Raw genomic sequence first — 15,409 nt, 5'->3', positions numbered from 1 at the left:
GGAGACCTCAGAGGTTAAGTAACTTGCCTGTGAACAAAGTTATCTGAGGCAAAATTGGAACTCAGATCTTTTTGACTCGAAGTCCGGAACCCTATTCAGTGTGCTGCCGAGGGAAGGGGAAAGGAATAAATATTTATAGAGTTTCTACTATGTGCCAGACACTGGGCTAAGCATTTAAATAAGTATTATTTCATTGGATCCTTGCAACAACCTTGCTGTTATTATCCCTGTTTTACAGTTGAGGAAACTGAGGCAAGCAAGGTTAAATGACTTATGCACAGTCACATGATAGTAAGTGTCTGAGGCCAGATTTGAACTTAAGTCTTCCTGATTCCAAGCCCAGCACTCTATCCAGTATTACACCTAGCTGCATAGTAAGCATCAGTAAGAAATCCAGCAGTCTGGAAATGCATAGCACATGGGGATGCTAATAAAAATCATTCATTCATTTCTTCATCCAACAGTTAAATTCTTACTACATGCAAAGTAATATACAAGTTGCTAGGGATATTTCAAAGCTAAGCAATAACTTCATGCTCTTGAGAATTACTTTGTATTTTGCCAATGGAAAATTGCTTCTTTGGTGACTAAATATGAATGTGGAAATAGGGAAAAATGAAACAAAACAAAATGTTAGCACATCTTGTTGACTGGACAGCTTAATTCTAGCGAATCTATTTCTCTTTTCTGCAGCGTCAAAGGAAAATACAGAAAGACCGCCTGGTTGGTGAATTCACAACTTCACTAACAAACTTCCAGAAGGTCCAAAGACAAGTTGCAGAAAAAGAGAAAGATTTTGTTGCCAGAGTAAGAGCCAGTTCCAGGGTCTCTGTAAGTATCTGAAAATTCATGGTTAGAATAAAAATACCATGATCCTTTCTTAAGGATTACTTAGTGTGGGTTTCAGTTCTTAATCATTTAGTGTTTGACAGTTTTAAAATTCATATGTTTAGAAAATGTTTATTGAGTACCTGCCACATGCAAAGTGAAGATTTTGGTGAATTTCTTCTTTGCAAGTTTTCAGATTCTGAAGCATGTGGTCTAAGTACATCCTGAAAGTAGAAGCCTTTCATCTTCTTTTATTTTTACCTCTTCTCTACCTAATTATAGAATCAAAGGAATAGAATGCATTTTATAATTCCTATGTCTATTCCACTGTCAGTACATTTTAGAATTCTTCAAATAGCCTGCCCTTCGTGGAGTACCTCCTTCTTGGAGATGGTTCAGCCCAAAACTTGAATTTCACAGTCAAGTTTTGTGCACGTAAGCAATGATGCTAATACTTGCCTCTCTGGTTGTGTGATTATTATTCTTTGAGGCTTTGGATACAGGAATTTTGACTTTATTGTCTTCTTCTGAGTGTGTGTTTTGATCTTGTCACCATAGTAACAGAATTTTTTTTTCTGTTTGCTCATTTTCCATCCTATTTCTTGACTTTTAACTGTATGCTAAAGTGGGGCTCTGCTTCCTGAGTGGAAGAGGCACTTTCCCAAGCTTAAGGGTTTTTGTACAGCTGTTTTCAGAGGTAGTTCTAGGGACTTTTAAGTTTTTGGCTTTTCCAGGGTAGTATGACCTAGGGAGAGGTGTTTTTACAACTCCCCTATACTGTGCTCTGATTTCTTTTGCACAGGATTTTCTTGGAGGCTTTGGATGTAGGAATTTTGACTTTGTTGTCTTCTTCTGGTTATATGTTTTGATCTTCCTTGTCACCAAAGTAAAATTCTATAGTCTGATTTTTTCCCTGCTGTTTGCTCATTGTCCCAGCCAATTATTTGACTTTTTGATTCTTTGTCAAGGTAGGGCTCTGCTTCCACTGTGGGACGTGTACCATCCCAAGCTGCAGGGGTTTTGAGATATTCCTAGGGACCTGTAAATTTTCAGCTCTTCCAAGTTGGTATGAGGTGTTTTCTACTTTCCTTGGTCCATGCTCTGGTCTGTGAGTGACCATAAGCACTCTTTTCTGACTTGGAACTGTGAGGAGAATTCACTTTCCACTGCTGCCACAAGCTCTGCCATGCCTGTGCTCCTCCTTACCCCAGGACCACCACCCAGGACTGCAACCCAAATCAAAGCATGGGCAAAGCAAGAGAATCTTGCCTCAGCGCCAGCAAAGAGATCCCTGCAGTCTCTCTCTGATCAGCCATTCAATCCCCCCAGTCTGCAGGCTGAGAGCTCCAGACACATTCATGCCACTGCTGCCACCCACCACTATTGCTGCCCTGGGGCTGGACCACTCTGCTCACTCACACAGGTCCAGCAGATCTTTCCTGACCTTCTATGCTGTCTTTGGCATTTTGGGGTTGAGAAGTCTGGAAACGACCACAGCTGCCAGTGCTTCCATTCCCTGAGGCCTGTTCTGGCCCATCTGTGCTTACGCAGCCCACACTAGACTGTGCTCGTCTCCCAGCGCAGAGCAATAGACCTTTCCTGTCTATCTTCCAGGTTGTGTAGGAGTGGAAATTTGTTTCACTCTGTCATTTTGTGAGTTCTGCTGCTCTAGAATTTATTTAGAGTCATTTTTGGGGAAAAGCTCGAGCAAGTCCCTGCTTTTACTCCACCATTTTGGCCCTGCCACCTGTACAGGATTTTCAACCCCGGAACTATGACTGGGGTCCCTATTCCCTCGGAGCTGCAAGCTCCGCTGTGCCAGTGCTCCTCCTCTCACTGTAACTAAGACCCAGGTCTGTGACCCATATCCACGTATAAGCTATGTAACAGAGTCCTGCACCGGGTGCCAGCAAAGAGACCCCTGTAAATCTCCTTCTGATGCATTTTCTGATCACCATCTGTGGGTTCAGAGTTCTGGAAACTGTCACTGTTGTCACTGATTCAGTCACCATAAGGCCTGCTCCTGGTTTCCTGGGACCCAGTCTGCACTGGCACAGGCTGCTCTGAACTGTGTTCTCACTCACACCCTGGTGCAACAGACCTTTCCCGCCATTCTTCTAAGTTTGGAAAATTGTTTTACTCTGTCTTTTTGTGGGTTCTGCCACTCTTATATGATTATTACGAAAAGTTTTCAAGTAAATTGAGTAAAGATGTTATATAAATAAAAATAAAATTAATATGATCATGAAGAATGATTTTGATAGATTGGGAATCCAAAATAAAACCACAAAAATTTCAGTTGTTCTGATTTTAAATTGTCTTAGAAAAGGAATAGAAGTGATATCAATGATGATAATGGTTTTAAGGAAGTACTGTATGTTTGTCAGATTAGTATTTATCATTTTTTCTACATAGCATATGTTACGAATACATTACTAAGTTAAGTTTTTTGTGTTTCTTTTAATAGAATGGTGAATTTAAAACAAATTCTGGTTTATAACAGCATATATTAGGTATCTTTTTACAATAACTTTCATAATTATAGTAAAATAACCATAACTTTTTCTTCCCTATTTCTATTTTTCTCTTCTTTTTCCCTCTTTACATTCCATCTTATCATTAAATCATACAGGGTGGTTTTCCTGAAGATAGTTCTAAAGATGGGAATCTTGTGTCTTGGGAAAGGTAGGTGAGAGCCCTGCCATTACGTTAATTGAAAGATATGTTCAAATTTGTAACTGTTGAGTGAAATGAAACCCTTTTAGCCAAAATTAAAACTTTGAATGTAACATCTTTCGAAGATGATAATAAATTGAAAACAAGTGTTGAACATCCATTCCTTAAAGAAAAATTTCAGAACAATTGTCATCTGTAAAACACTTGAATAAAAAGTATTTTGGTTTAGTGGAAATTGGTAAGGCCAAAATAAATTATTGCTGACAACTGATGACTGGGTTTTTTTTAAATTAAAAAAATATGCCAAATCTATAATGAATTAAATCCTGAAGAAATATTCAGTTTCCAAATATATTTCTCAGAATCGTAGAAATGAGACTAAGACCAATGTGAACTGAAATAGCATAATGTGTTGTAACTAGAGAGATTAATTTGGCATGTTTGATGTTTATGTTTTATTAAGAAAACTTTCACATAAGCAATTCTACACCAGCAAATCTTCATACATAAAATATGAGCCTAGTTATTTTTTTTTCTCCTAAATTCAACCTGTGTTTTCCTTCCCTCTTCTCTAGTCACACCCAACCCCAAGCTCAGCTGCAGGATGAAGACATTACAGAAGATGATCTCCGCCTTATTCAAGAGAGAGAATCTTCCATTAGGCAGCTTGAAGTAAGCTCTGCTGTCTGCTCCATCTGTAACAGCCAAATCTACTTGCAGTAAGGTCTTCCCAGGGCTGGTTTATTGCCTTAAAGATGAGCAGTAAGTTGAGAGGAAAGGATGCAAAATAATGTCAGGGAAAAACATAAGTAAGTCACCTGTAAAGTATAGACATTAAAATCATTCCTTTTTGGAAAAATGGACTATTTTTCTTAGAAAAGAAAGCTGTACTTAGACAAAAGGTACAATACCATATAGGGCATTTATGGAAAAAAGTCAAGGGTCAAGTTATTGGATATTTTTCAATCAAATGAGCATGGTAGCCCCTAGTGATTTAGAACCACAAGAAAATAATTGTGAGGAATACATGCAAAGGAGAGTCTATGGATTCTGGATGGTTCCCTTCATTGAGTTACTTTGAATCTGGAACTACATAATTCTTCTGTTACTTTCTATATATAGATATCCTCATGATACTGAAAATTATTCAGTATGATAATGTCTTATATGTATATGTAACTTATCTAAGGTACAACAAAATATAAAAATTTCTAAGTGGCCTCTGGCAGAATCTATTTTTCTTCTACCAGTGACCCAGTTATTGTTTCCAAACATTTTTTAATCACTCACTATGTGGGGGGGAGGTAGAAATGAAAAATTGCATAGCACTGATTCTCAAAAAGCTTATTATCAAGTAGTGATGAATTGGGGTGCAGGGTGGAAAATAAAGCATTTATATAATTATAAACATGATGCAGAGTAGAACATTATAGTGACAGAAGAGAGTTCCAGAGAGTACTATGAGAATTTTGAAGAGGGACCAGGTGAAAATCTGATAGGGAGAGACCTTAGGACAGGGGTGGGGAACCGGTGGTCCTTGAGGGTATATGTGGCCCTCTAGGGCCTCAAGTGTGGCCCCTTGACTGAATCCAAACTTCACAGCACAAATCCCCTTAATGAAAGAATTTGTTCTATAAAACTTGGACTCAGTCAGAAGCATGCATGCATGTACCCAAGGACCTAGAAGGCCTCATGTTGCCACACGGCCTCAGGTTCCTCATCCCTGCCTTAGGAGAAATTTCATCAGAGTTTGAAAGAAAGGAGCATGTGCATTTCAGTGTCCTCTGCTGGGGTCAAAGGACTGTTCTTGCTTGGAAACCTTTAAACAATTAAGAAGGAATGGATTTTCCTATGAGGTATTTTATAGTTCTGTGATGATTGATGAGATCCAAAGAGATTTTGTGTCTTAATTTATTCATGATAAGTAGTGAAAGTGCTTTGGAAGATATTGCATTCAGGATAGTATAGGTGAAAGATCACTGGACTTTGAAATCTCTGCCACTTAGTCCCTGTGTGAATTTGGGCAAACCATTTATTTTCCATGTCTCTATTTTTTCATTTGTAAAATACAAAGGGGAATTAGATGATCTGTAAGGTTCCTCTTAGACCCAAAATGCTGTGTAAACCTATATAAATCTGATCTATTAGGATCATTATCATTATGATGATGATCCTATAATGAACTTTTATGTTTTAAATATACCAGTTACCTTAAAATCACTTGATTTAAAATAATTACAGATGCTATTGCCTTATTCTTAATTCATAATAGAGGGATCTGGCTTAGAATCAGTAAGACTTGGATTCAAATTCTACTGTTGATACTAATTTTGTGACCCTGGATGAGTCACTTAGTCTCTATGTGTCTAGGACTTGTCTAATTCATAGATGAGTAGCAATCTGTGTTCTCAGAGAGAATTCCCATATAGATCATACCCAGATTGTTTGCTTTTGCATCTCCAACAGCAGTAATGACAACAAAGTACCCCCACCATGTTCTAACCACTAGGGACACAAAAGGAAAAATAATTTCTGCCTTCATAGACTCATGGTCTAATGGAAGAGAAATCATTCAAACAAGTATGTGCAAACAAGATATTTATAGGTCCTTATTACTGCAAACAATGAGTCCTCTGAAATGGTTGCATATACATTTGAAATGTACATTAATAAAAGTTATGATTATAAAAAATGTGACAGTTCAAGCTCAATGGGAATATGCAGTGTGAATTTGAATAATATTTTGAATAATAACTACTTGAGGGGATTAATTATTCACACTAATCAGGACTTTGCTGTGTATATACAGAGTAAATTGACTAGAATCTCATAGGGAAGTCATAAGCATTAATATAGTTAACCTGGATAGATATAACCCACATTAATGAAAGCCCTTTGGGATCCTCAATAATTTTAAAAGTGTAAAGGTATCCTGAGACCAGAAAAAGGTTAAGAGTTTTTCTAGATACTATGCTTTTATGATTGGAAACAAAGATGGACTTCACTTTTTTTTCTTTTTGCTCTTTTTACATTATTGATTTATACTGAGCTTACAATGCCCAAAAAACAAACAAACAAAAAAATCAACCTTAGGTCTTTTTCACGTGAGCTATTATCTGGCTGTGTTTTCCCTATCTTCACTGTGCAGCTGATTTGTTTTTTACCCAAAGGTATCACTCATCCTGGTCAAGAAATCCAAATCTTTTTCTCAGACAACATATTCTTAACTAGCTGTTCCCTTCACAAAGTGCCATTCTTATTTGAAGCCTCTGTCTCCATTTGGCAGTGGCGAAGAAAACACCACCTGTGTGACCTTATAATTTTGGTTTCTTCCTCATAACTTTATAATCCCTTAATAGTGCTTTCCAAATTTTCTTCTGGCAATATCACTTATCCCCATGTGAGTCATCAAGTTGGGTACTCGTTATACCATTTCAGAAAAATTGTCATGTTCTTTATTATGTCCCAGAAATGTACCCTCATTGAGAGAGGCTTATCATCAGAGCCATCATCATAGTTGCTGAAGTCAGTAAAGATGGTGGTAGGAAGTGGGGTATGTCAAGGAGGTCACTTGATAGTGAGGTTTGATGAGAGTTAATATAAGTAGGCATGGTTTCCAAAGAAGGCACAGTTGTTGGATGGCAGTGGTAAAAGAATTCTGAAAGCGGTGTAAAAGATAAAGGAGGAGGGGCACCCTTACAGAGGAGGAGTGGTGTCTTTCTTAACTGAAAGTTAGATTTTAGTTAAGGCAAAGGAATGGAGGTGAAACTCATGGACAAAGTTTGTGATGTTAGTGAATCACAAAATAGAAGCTCCAAGGAGCATAATGGCAGGGGAAAATGGAAGAGAGGGGCAAACTGAGTAGTGTAGCACTTAGAGCGCAATGTGAGCAAGCTGGGGAAGGATTTCTTTTTCATTTGCAGAGAGCAACAGTTGTAAATAATAAGGATAAAGCACACAGGAACTTGGAGATAGGTGGAAAACTTCTTCATGTGGTAAAGGAGGAAGCAATGGCTATTAAACAGAGCCCCAAGAATTTCCATCATAGATAGTAGGGATGGTTTGTGCAACATGATAAAAACCACAAACCATACCTCAGGAGGTTGGGCTCTGGTGATGAGTGGTTTCTCAATTATTCAATCTAGTAGTAACTTTTCCACTGGAATTATCTATGTTGTTACAGATTTGAGGCATATACCAATGCACAAACGTATATTTATGTGTATTTTGTGGGGGTGGAGCAAGATAGTAGGAATGGGGTGGTGTGAGGTCTTAGTTTCTGCTGCTAACTAACTACCATATCCTTTCCTCATCAGGCTGATATTATGGATATAAACGAAATATTTAAGGATTTAGGAATGATGATACATGAACAAGGAGATATGATAGGTAAGCATATGTGATTTAGATGCCTCAACATAGAGTTGATTTCATAAATGGTTTCCCTCCAGGGTTTTGTTTTTTTCCTCTCTTTTGGCTCCCTTGGGGGCATACATCAGTCCCATTCCTCAGTCTCACAGGACTTTATGTTGACTGTGCTGTTTAGTTCCAGCACTTTGCACATATGGGAACAGACTTTGTTTGGGCTTGTATTTGTTGGAGGCACAAGTGATTATTGCTGGCAGTAGTGAAAGGCATCATGATGTCAGGAGACCCAGGGAGGGGGCCTTCTGCTGCTCCTGCTAAAAGAGCACAATCTTAGCTGACTTTCAGTAGCTCTCAGTAAGATCTCCTAGCCCCTTCCCCTGTCCCAACCTCAATTTGAGTTGATCTAATAACTAACTTGTTCTGGTCTCCCTGGCTAACAGTCTTGGAAACTGGGTTTTGGTGGATTAATCCAGCATTTCTTTTGAGAGAATTCTTTTATTTATGTGTATTTTTTCTTTAAAGTTAAGTCTTTTTAAAAAGTAAATGATTTTTATTGCCTTCAAATGATTTTTTTGAGTTGAGCTACTTCTGGAACTGACATTTCCAGTATGTGAAAGACATATATTAAAGGTAAAATGATATGGAGGAAAGAACACAGGGTCTGTAGTGACTGTATGTGAGATCTTGATAACTCTCTTTATTTCTTGGGGACTTAATTTCCTCCTCTGCAAAATGAAAGGATGAGACTAAATGAGCTGAGGTCCCTTCCAGTTCTAATCTTCAATCCCATGTGTGATCCAAAAGCAGATCCAGTTTGTGTTTATTGTCACATTATTCAACTTTAACCCTTGCTGTGTGACTTAAAAACACTAAATCTAGTCACTGTAGTTCCTTTTTGCTACCTCAGCAAGACACTGAAAAACATCCCAAGAATTTATAGAATTAGTCTTGGGGCCGATTACCTGGTGAATGACACACTTTCCTGTTCCTTTTATCTTAAATAGTAATTATTAAAGACATATATGTACATGGGTAGGGGGGAGAAAGAGAGCTCAAAAATTAAATAGAACATAATCTTTCAAATCCAGGAATCTGCCATCTAAAACAAACTACGTTCAATGGGCAAACATTTAGTCCTTAAAATGATATAACATGTACATAGCACTTTACAAATCTTAAAATGCTATATAAAAGTTAACTATTATGGCTATTATTGTTATTAAAACCAGGGAGTGGTACAGATTTTCCATTTGGTGTCCATGTTTTCTTTGTCCTGAGTGAGGTATCATTCTTGGGAAGGATCAATTGTTATTTCACTTCTATTCAGTAAAGACTTCAATGATGGGAAAGAGATGGGAATAAATTGTTAGGTTCCTGGTGGCGATGAGTCCTGATATTAATTACCATATTTTGTAGTCTGTTCTGTGAGAGTTATTAGAGATTGATAGAGTAAGAACTCGGATTCCATTACAAAGGTAAATGATCATATTTTTATTCCTCATATTATTCAGTATTGGCCTTGAGATAGTGATAAACAATAATGACTACATTTTGAAAACCAGAGACTCAGATCACCTCAAACTTAGGTCAGCTTTGAGGAAACCTGAAGATTTCAGTGACCTTTGTGGAGTGAAGAGGAGCGCTTGGGGTCATTCCAGAATTGGAAAGTACACATCTGGAGAACATAATTAATGTATACATGTCTGTGTTTTTCTAAAGACAGCATAGAAGCCAATGTAGAAAATACTGAGGTACATATCCAGCAGGCAAACCAGCAGCTGTCAAGGGCTGCGAATTATCAGGTAATGATACAAATTCACATATTTCTCTTACAATATTCAATATTAATCTTTCTAATTATATTTTTGGTTTCCTTTTTTAAAGCAAAAATCTTAAAGCGGGGGGGGGGGTGGGGGCAGGGTTTGGAGATCTAGAACTTAATGGACCAGAAAAGAGCCTAGAAAAAGTTTCATAACTAATTTCTTTTCATGCCATCAGCGAGACTGCAAAGTGTAGGCCTACTTATTAACAATAGTAGACTGGTTGGAATACAAAGCAGAATTGCCTTTGTAACTCAAGACAAGAGTAGCGCATTTAACTATAGCATTCCATTACTCCATGTCAATGAACCACCTTCATTTCTTTCTTTTCTCCTTTTCCCTTTCTCCTTTCTATCTACTCTTACTTTTTCTCTACCTCCTTTTTTGTCTGTTTCCTTGGGCCTAATGGTGACACCCACAACACTGTTTAATAGCCTGAGAGACTAAAGAGATTGCTGCTCTCTGTCCTAGAGTTATTCAGAAAGCACAGTGGTGGTCAGATAGCTTGGTAAGCTCTGTAGTACCCAACCAAGTATTATTAGTTTTGTCAGTGAATGGTGGACATTTTACTAGTTCATTTTTAACCAACACCACCCCTGTCCTTAAAAAAAAATTACCACCGTGTTGATTCTGGAGATCCTGAGAGGGTGTAAGTTGAAAAATAGAACTTTTATGAATCTTTGGAGTTTAGGGGCTTGAATTCTGGTCCACACATTTACAAAGAGCTGTATTATGAGAGATCTGGTCCTAGAGGATTCTAAAAAGTGGATGGAGAGAAGGTCATACTTATTTGATAGATGATTTTCTCCTTTAGGCATCTGCTACAAAGCCTCACGCAAAGCCCTAGGGTTCAAGCTAACAGTCCTTTTATTTAAAAACAAACAAACATGCCGTAGTTCCCTCAAGTAAAAGTGATTCTTTAGGTGGAAGATATTAGGAAGATATTCTCTGTCATGAAGATTTTAAAAAAAATAAACATTTTGGAGAGGTGACTGTGTTGGATTGAACATGGGAGAGAGAAAGAAGACTTTTTTTTTTTTCAGGAGAGCCCTAATTTTAAACCTGCTCTGCTATGAAAGCTATTCTCAAATGATTTGGAACTTGTTATAAATCCTTATTACATTAGTAGCCAAAGACTTTCCCTAGTGAAGTTAGAAACCTGTTCAATAGTCATGAAGCGTAGTGTGTACAACTTCAGGATCTGAAAGAGAGAAACTGAGACTAAATGAGGAGGGCAGGTTTAGGACCATTGTCTCCTAAAATACTTTTATTTATTCACATAGGTCATCATTTCTATGATCTTAGCAAGAGATGGGATTTTATAAAAGACAATAACATAATTTTGGAGGTGTCACTGAATCTAATGTATCTGGTTCTTCTAGGGGCAGGGGAGAAGGGAGAAGTGGTTGTGTCTCTGGAATTCTCAAAATCCTTGTATTCTAAAGGCTTAACTTTGGCCTTTGTGGCATTCCTATTCCCTTTGGAATATATTAACAAATCTTTCTATTCTTTTTAAAAATAAGAAAAATGACTTTTCCATATTGGTATGATATTTTAAGACAGAAGAAATGTGAAAACTTGTTTTTGAGTCCAGATTGAAGAAATGGAACATAATTCCTAACCTATGGACATGGGAAAAGGCAACCCCATAATGTCTTATGCTGTCTGATGTATCATCTAGGAATTTTTTGTTTTACATTTTTATCTTGGACTTACAACTTCTAACTTGGTTTCTGTACTGTTGATGGGAAAGATGTTGACAAACATTATATTTACATTAAAAAATGAGAAATTTTGACAATACACCTCTTTGCTCTTGGGCCAGAATTCAAACCCCTGGGTTTCCATGATTCACTATGGTTCTATCATTCCATCCTTCTTTCTGCCCTTTCTGAAAATGCTAATATTTTAAGAAAAAACACTTTTTCTCAAGTAATTTCTTAAGAACATTAAATTTTAAAAGTAAACAAGAAATCTTATAATAGTATTTAATGACAACACTTAATTTTTTATTTTCTTTTTTAAATGAACTTATCAATCAGAAACAATATGCAAAGGTGGATAAAATTGATTGTGCATGAAACCATGCACTTTTAGTATATACATTGTGTTTCATAAAATTATGCATTACATTTAACAAGGCAGTAATAAGATTATCTTGTCACCTTCTGAACTTTTCCTTCTGTGATTTTTTTTTGCATTTTATTGATATCTTTTTTCTTTGCAGATCTATCACTTCTACTAATTCACCTCCTGACCCCAAATAGTAATTCTCCCTTGTAACATAGTCAAGCAAAACCCTTTAACACATAGGCCATGAATAAAAATGTATGTCTTATTCTGTACTCTAATATGTATATAGAATATGGCATGTCTATATTCTATACTCTATACTATCACATCTTTGCCAAAAGATGGGAGAAATGCTTCATTGTCCATATTGTGAAATGAAGTCATGATTACTCACTGCATTGATTGGAGTTATGAAGATTTTCAATGTTGCTTTCCTTTACATACCTAATCTGCTTCGTTGATCTGCTTTTCTATTCTTGAGTCAGTATCAACTACTGATGATTATTTTATTAAAGTATAATTTGACATGTGATCTTATTAGGTCCCCATCATTTCTCCTTTTTTACCCCACCTTCCCCTGGGGATTCTTGATCTTTTTTTTTCTTTCAGACGACTTTGGTTATTATATCTACTTCTCTAAAGTAACTCCTTATTGGCATGACACTAAACCTGTAACTTAGGTAACTGCATTATCTTGTATTATGTTGACATGATCCAGCCATGCAGTTAATGTTTTCCTATTAAGTCTTCCTTTACTTCTGTAATTTTTGTAGTTCTATTTAAGTCCTAAATGTGCCTTGATAGGTTGATTTCGTAGTTATTTTGAATGAATTTTTCTTTTCTGTTTTTCTCTCATGCATTTTGTTAGTAACATACAAAAAAGCTACTGATTTTTGTGAGGCTCTTATATCCTACTACTTTACTGAAGTTATTGTTTCAGTAATTTTTTTTGCCTTCCATATCTAGGATTCTCTAAGTACACTATTATATTGTCTTCAGGTGACAATTTTGCTTCTTTTTTTGCCTATACTTATTCCTTTTATCAAATCACTATAATCAGTATTTCTATAAACAGAGCAAATATAATGCTAATGATGGGCACCCTTCCTTTGTATGCCTGATTTGGGAGGATGTCTAGTGTTTCTCCATTAAAGATAACATTAGTCTGCAATCTAATATTAATCATATTAAGCAAATGTCTATTTCTGTGTTTTTAAGCAACACCTAAATTTAAGAATACAAGTAATTTCAACACAATTATGGGGTTCATAGACTATTCATTTGTTTCCTAACCATTAAAAAAAAATTAAGCACATTCAGTCTCTACCTAGAAGTTCCTTGAATTTGAAGAAATTGTTGCACTTAGGAATTAGAAACTTGATTATAATTCTAATTGAAGTACATTTTTTTGGATAAACAATGGCAATACAGAAATTGAAGAGTTTTTCAAAATGTTGTTTGAAGATATAAAAAATAATAGTTGTCTTTTCTCCAAATAAGACAAGATTGGCATCTGGAGGCTTATTTTTCTATCAGTTGCAATGTAAGAAATATATACTTGATTAACATCTGAGGTTTTTTTTCTGTTAGTTGCAATATAGGGACTATATGCTAGGTTTATGAAGATAAAGAACAAGATGACTGTTTTCATCTTGTGTTTTTTTTTTTTCCTACCTGCAGCGCAAGTCCCGAAAAACCCTGTGCATCATCATTTTTATTGTTGTCATTGGACTGGTGATTCTTGGAGTCATCATTTGGGGATCTTTGAAAGCAAATTAAAAGGAAGGCAGTGTTGCACTACATCATCTCAATTATGTGGGAAAATTGCTCTAATTGTAGTTTTTATTGTTGTATAGCTGTGGAGTAAATTATGGTTTCCATACCTTGTCATTTTTATTTGGGAAGTTTCCTTTGGTTTAAAAACAATATTTTCTAATATTGAAATGTTTTCTAAAATTTTCTGCTCTTGTCATAGTCTTCAATTTAGCAGTTACTGAATTTTTGTCCATATTTAAATTTACTATCAGTCTATTATTTAAGTTGTTGACTCTTAGTTTTCATTATTAAAAACTCTTCGTCATATGTGCATCTCTATTGCTGTACATATTTATATCTAATTTTCTGTTCGCCCAAGAAAAATATCTGATTTTTATTTCAGTTTGGGCTAGTGGAAGAAATATTGTCAAACAACTTTAAAAACTGGTTAACAAATCTCTGTGCTGCTTAGTTCAAGACATAAGATGCCAATATACTTTTTCTTGGATTATCCTTTCTTTTGATACCTGTATCAACTCAGAAAAACAATATATGGACATGTTCTTAATTTGTCTCATACTTCTTTTATGTATTTATTAAGCATTTGCTGTAGCGTGCCTGATAAATACCTCTGTAGTGATGGGCAGTGGTGATTATGTAGGCTGTATTTAGCTCTTAACTCTATTTGGAGAAGTATAATCTTTGTAAATGTTTACCATTCAGTTGGAGAAAAAATTATGAAGATGCTTTAGCTGATAATTTTTGGATTCCAGAGAGCTTAACACATTGTATGACTGACTACACTGAATACAGAAACCTAAGTTTTCTGGTGGGTTCTTATTTACCTTCCTTCATATCTGACTGGGGAGTCACTATGTTCATGGATCAAAATTGACTTTGTTGACTACACCGGCTAGTTTGCCCTGTTTTCATTGTTTTGCTCTTTCTTGTTTGTGCCATTTTGTATCATCCTTCATTAGAATGGGGATTAAGTGTTTTTCCAGTGAACCCATTAGTCTTTTTAATTAATGTTGTTTTAGTGCAATTATCTGAAATATTGTAAAGTGGATTCTTTCTATTCTGATTCTGTATTTTATAATGTTCTTGTACAGCAGTTTAATAGTGAATGCACTGTTTACATGGCAAGCTATGAGACTTTAATTGGAAACAAAATTATCTAATTTAGTGAAATGTAACTATGCAGCCAAAATAAAGATAATTTAAATTGTCTTGGATTCAGTTTCTTGACTCTTTTACTCTTTAAATGTAAAATGGATGCAGCATACCATTCCTATTTCATAGAAATTCCACTTGCAGGCTCAGTTTATGTGGAAATCTTCTTTAAAAGCACACAGTAAAACCCTTTCACTATTTTGAATTAATTAAGAGTAAAGCAGTTCACAACTGGGAAGATAATTTGAAGTATAGTACTTCTTAAAAAATATAGTTTTTTCCCAATAAATAAAATAACCTAAATTGCCAAGTGTTGTCAAAAGAGGTTCCACTGTGTATGCTTTAATAAATAAGATTAATTTGTCCCCAGAAATGCATTGTATACAAATCTACCTTTCAGCCTAATTTTGGTAAACTTCTCTTTTCTCACATTCCGGATCAGCCAGACTGGACTCTTTTTCATTCCCCAGTCTCTTCCCGCTCTCTTCCAGTCCCATATCTTTGTGAAAATTCTCTCCCATTATCTATTTGAAAACATATGGATGATTGTCTTTCCCCCATTTAATTGACATAAACTGCCATATACTCTAGTCATGTTCCCCCTTCTCTTTTCCATCTCTATTTGTTGTTTCCCTCATGCCTGCAGACATACCAATCTTCCATCCTCATTCAAAAAAAAAATAGTCTCTACTGTCCCTCAGACTCCCTCCTTTCTC

General features: G+C 36.0%; 1 protein-coding gene across 3 annotated transcripts in view; it reads left to right on the top strand.

The window, feature by feature from the left end:
- The window catches only part of STX7 (syntaxin 7), a 59,271-nt gene extending 44,516 nt beyond the window's left edge, over nucleotides 1-14,755 (top strand). For all 3 annotated transcript variants that reach the window (XM_072643353.1, XM_072643352.1, XM_072643351.1), the window contains 6 exons: nucleotides 694-831; nucleotides 3,461-3,513; nucleotides 4,080-4,176; nucleotides 7,821-7,893; nucleotides 9,592-9,674; nucleotides 13,446-14,755. In XM_072643353.1, the coding sequence (XP_072499454.1) occupies nucleotides 694-831; nucleotides 3,461-3,513; nucleotides 4,080-4,176; nucleotides 7,821-7,893; nucleotides 9,592-9,674; nucleotides 13,446-13,544 (543 nt within the window). In that variant the 3' untranslated portion in view covers nucleotides 13,545-14,755. The remainder of the gene's footprint in view (nucleotides 1-693; nucleotides 832-3,460; nucleotides 3,514-4,079; nucleotides 4,177-7,820; nucleotides 7,894-9,591; nucleotides 9,675-13,445) is intronic.
- Nucleotides 14,756-15,409: the final 654 nt, after the last annotated feature.

This window comes from Notamacropus eugenii, chromosome 2, assembly GCF_028372415.1.
Source record: "Notamacropus eugenii isolate mMacEug1 chromosome 2, mMacEug1.pri_v2, whole genome shotgun sequence".
Classification (NCBI taxonomy): Eukaryota; Metazoa; Chordata; class Mammalia; order Diprotodontia; family Macropodidae; genus Notamacropus; species Notamacropus eugenii.
The sequence above is the reverse complement of the archived record's forward strand: the minus strand, read 5'-3'. Positions and strand labels throughout refer to the sequence as shown.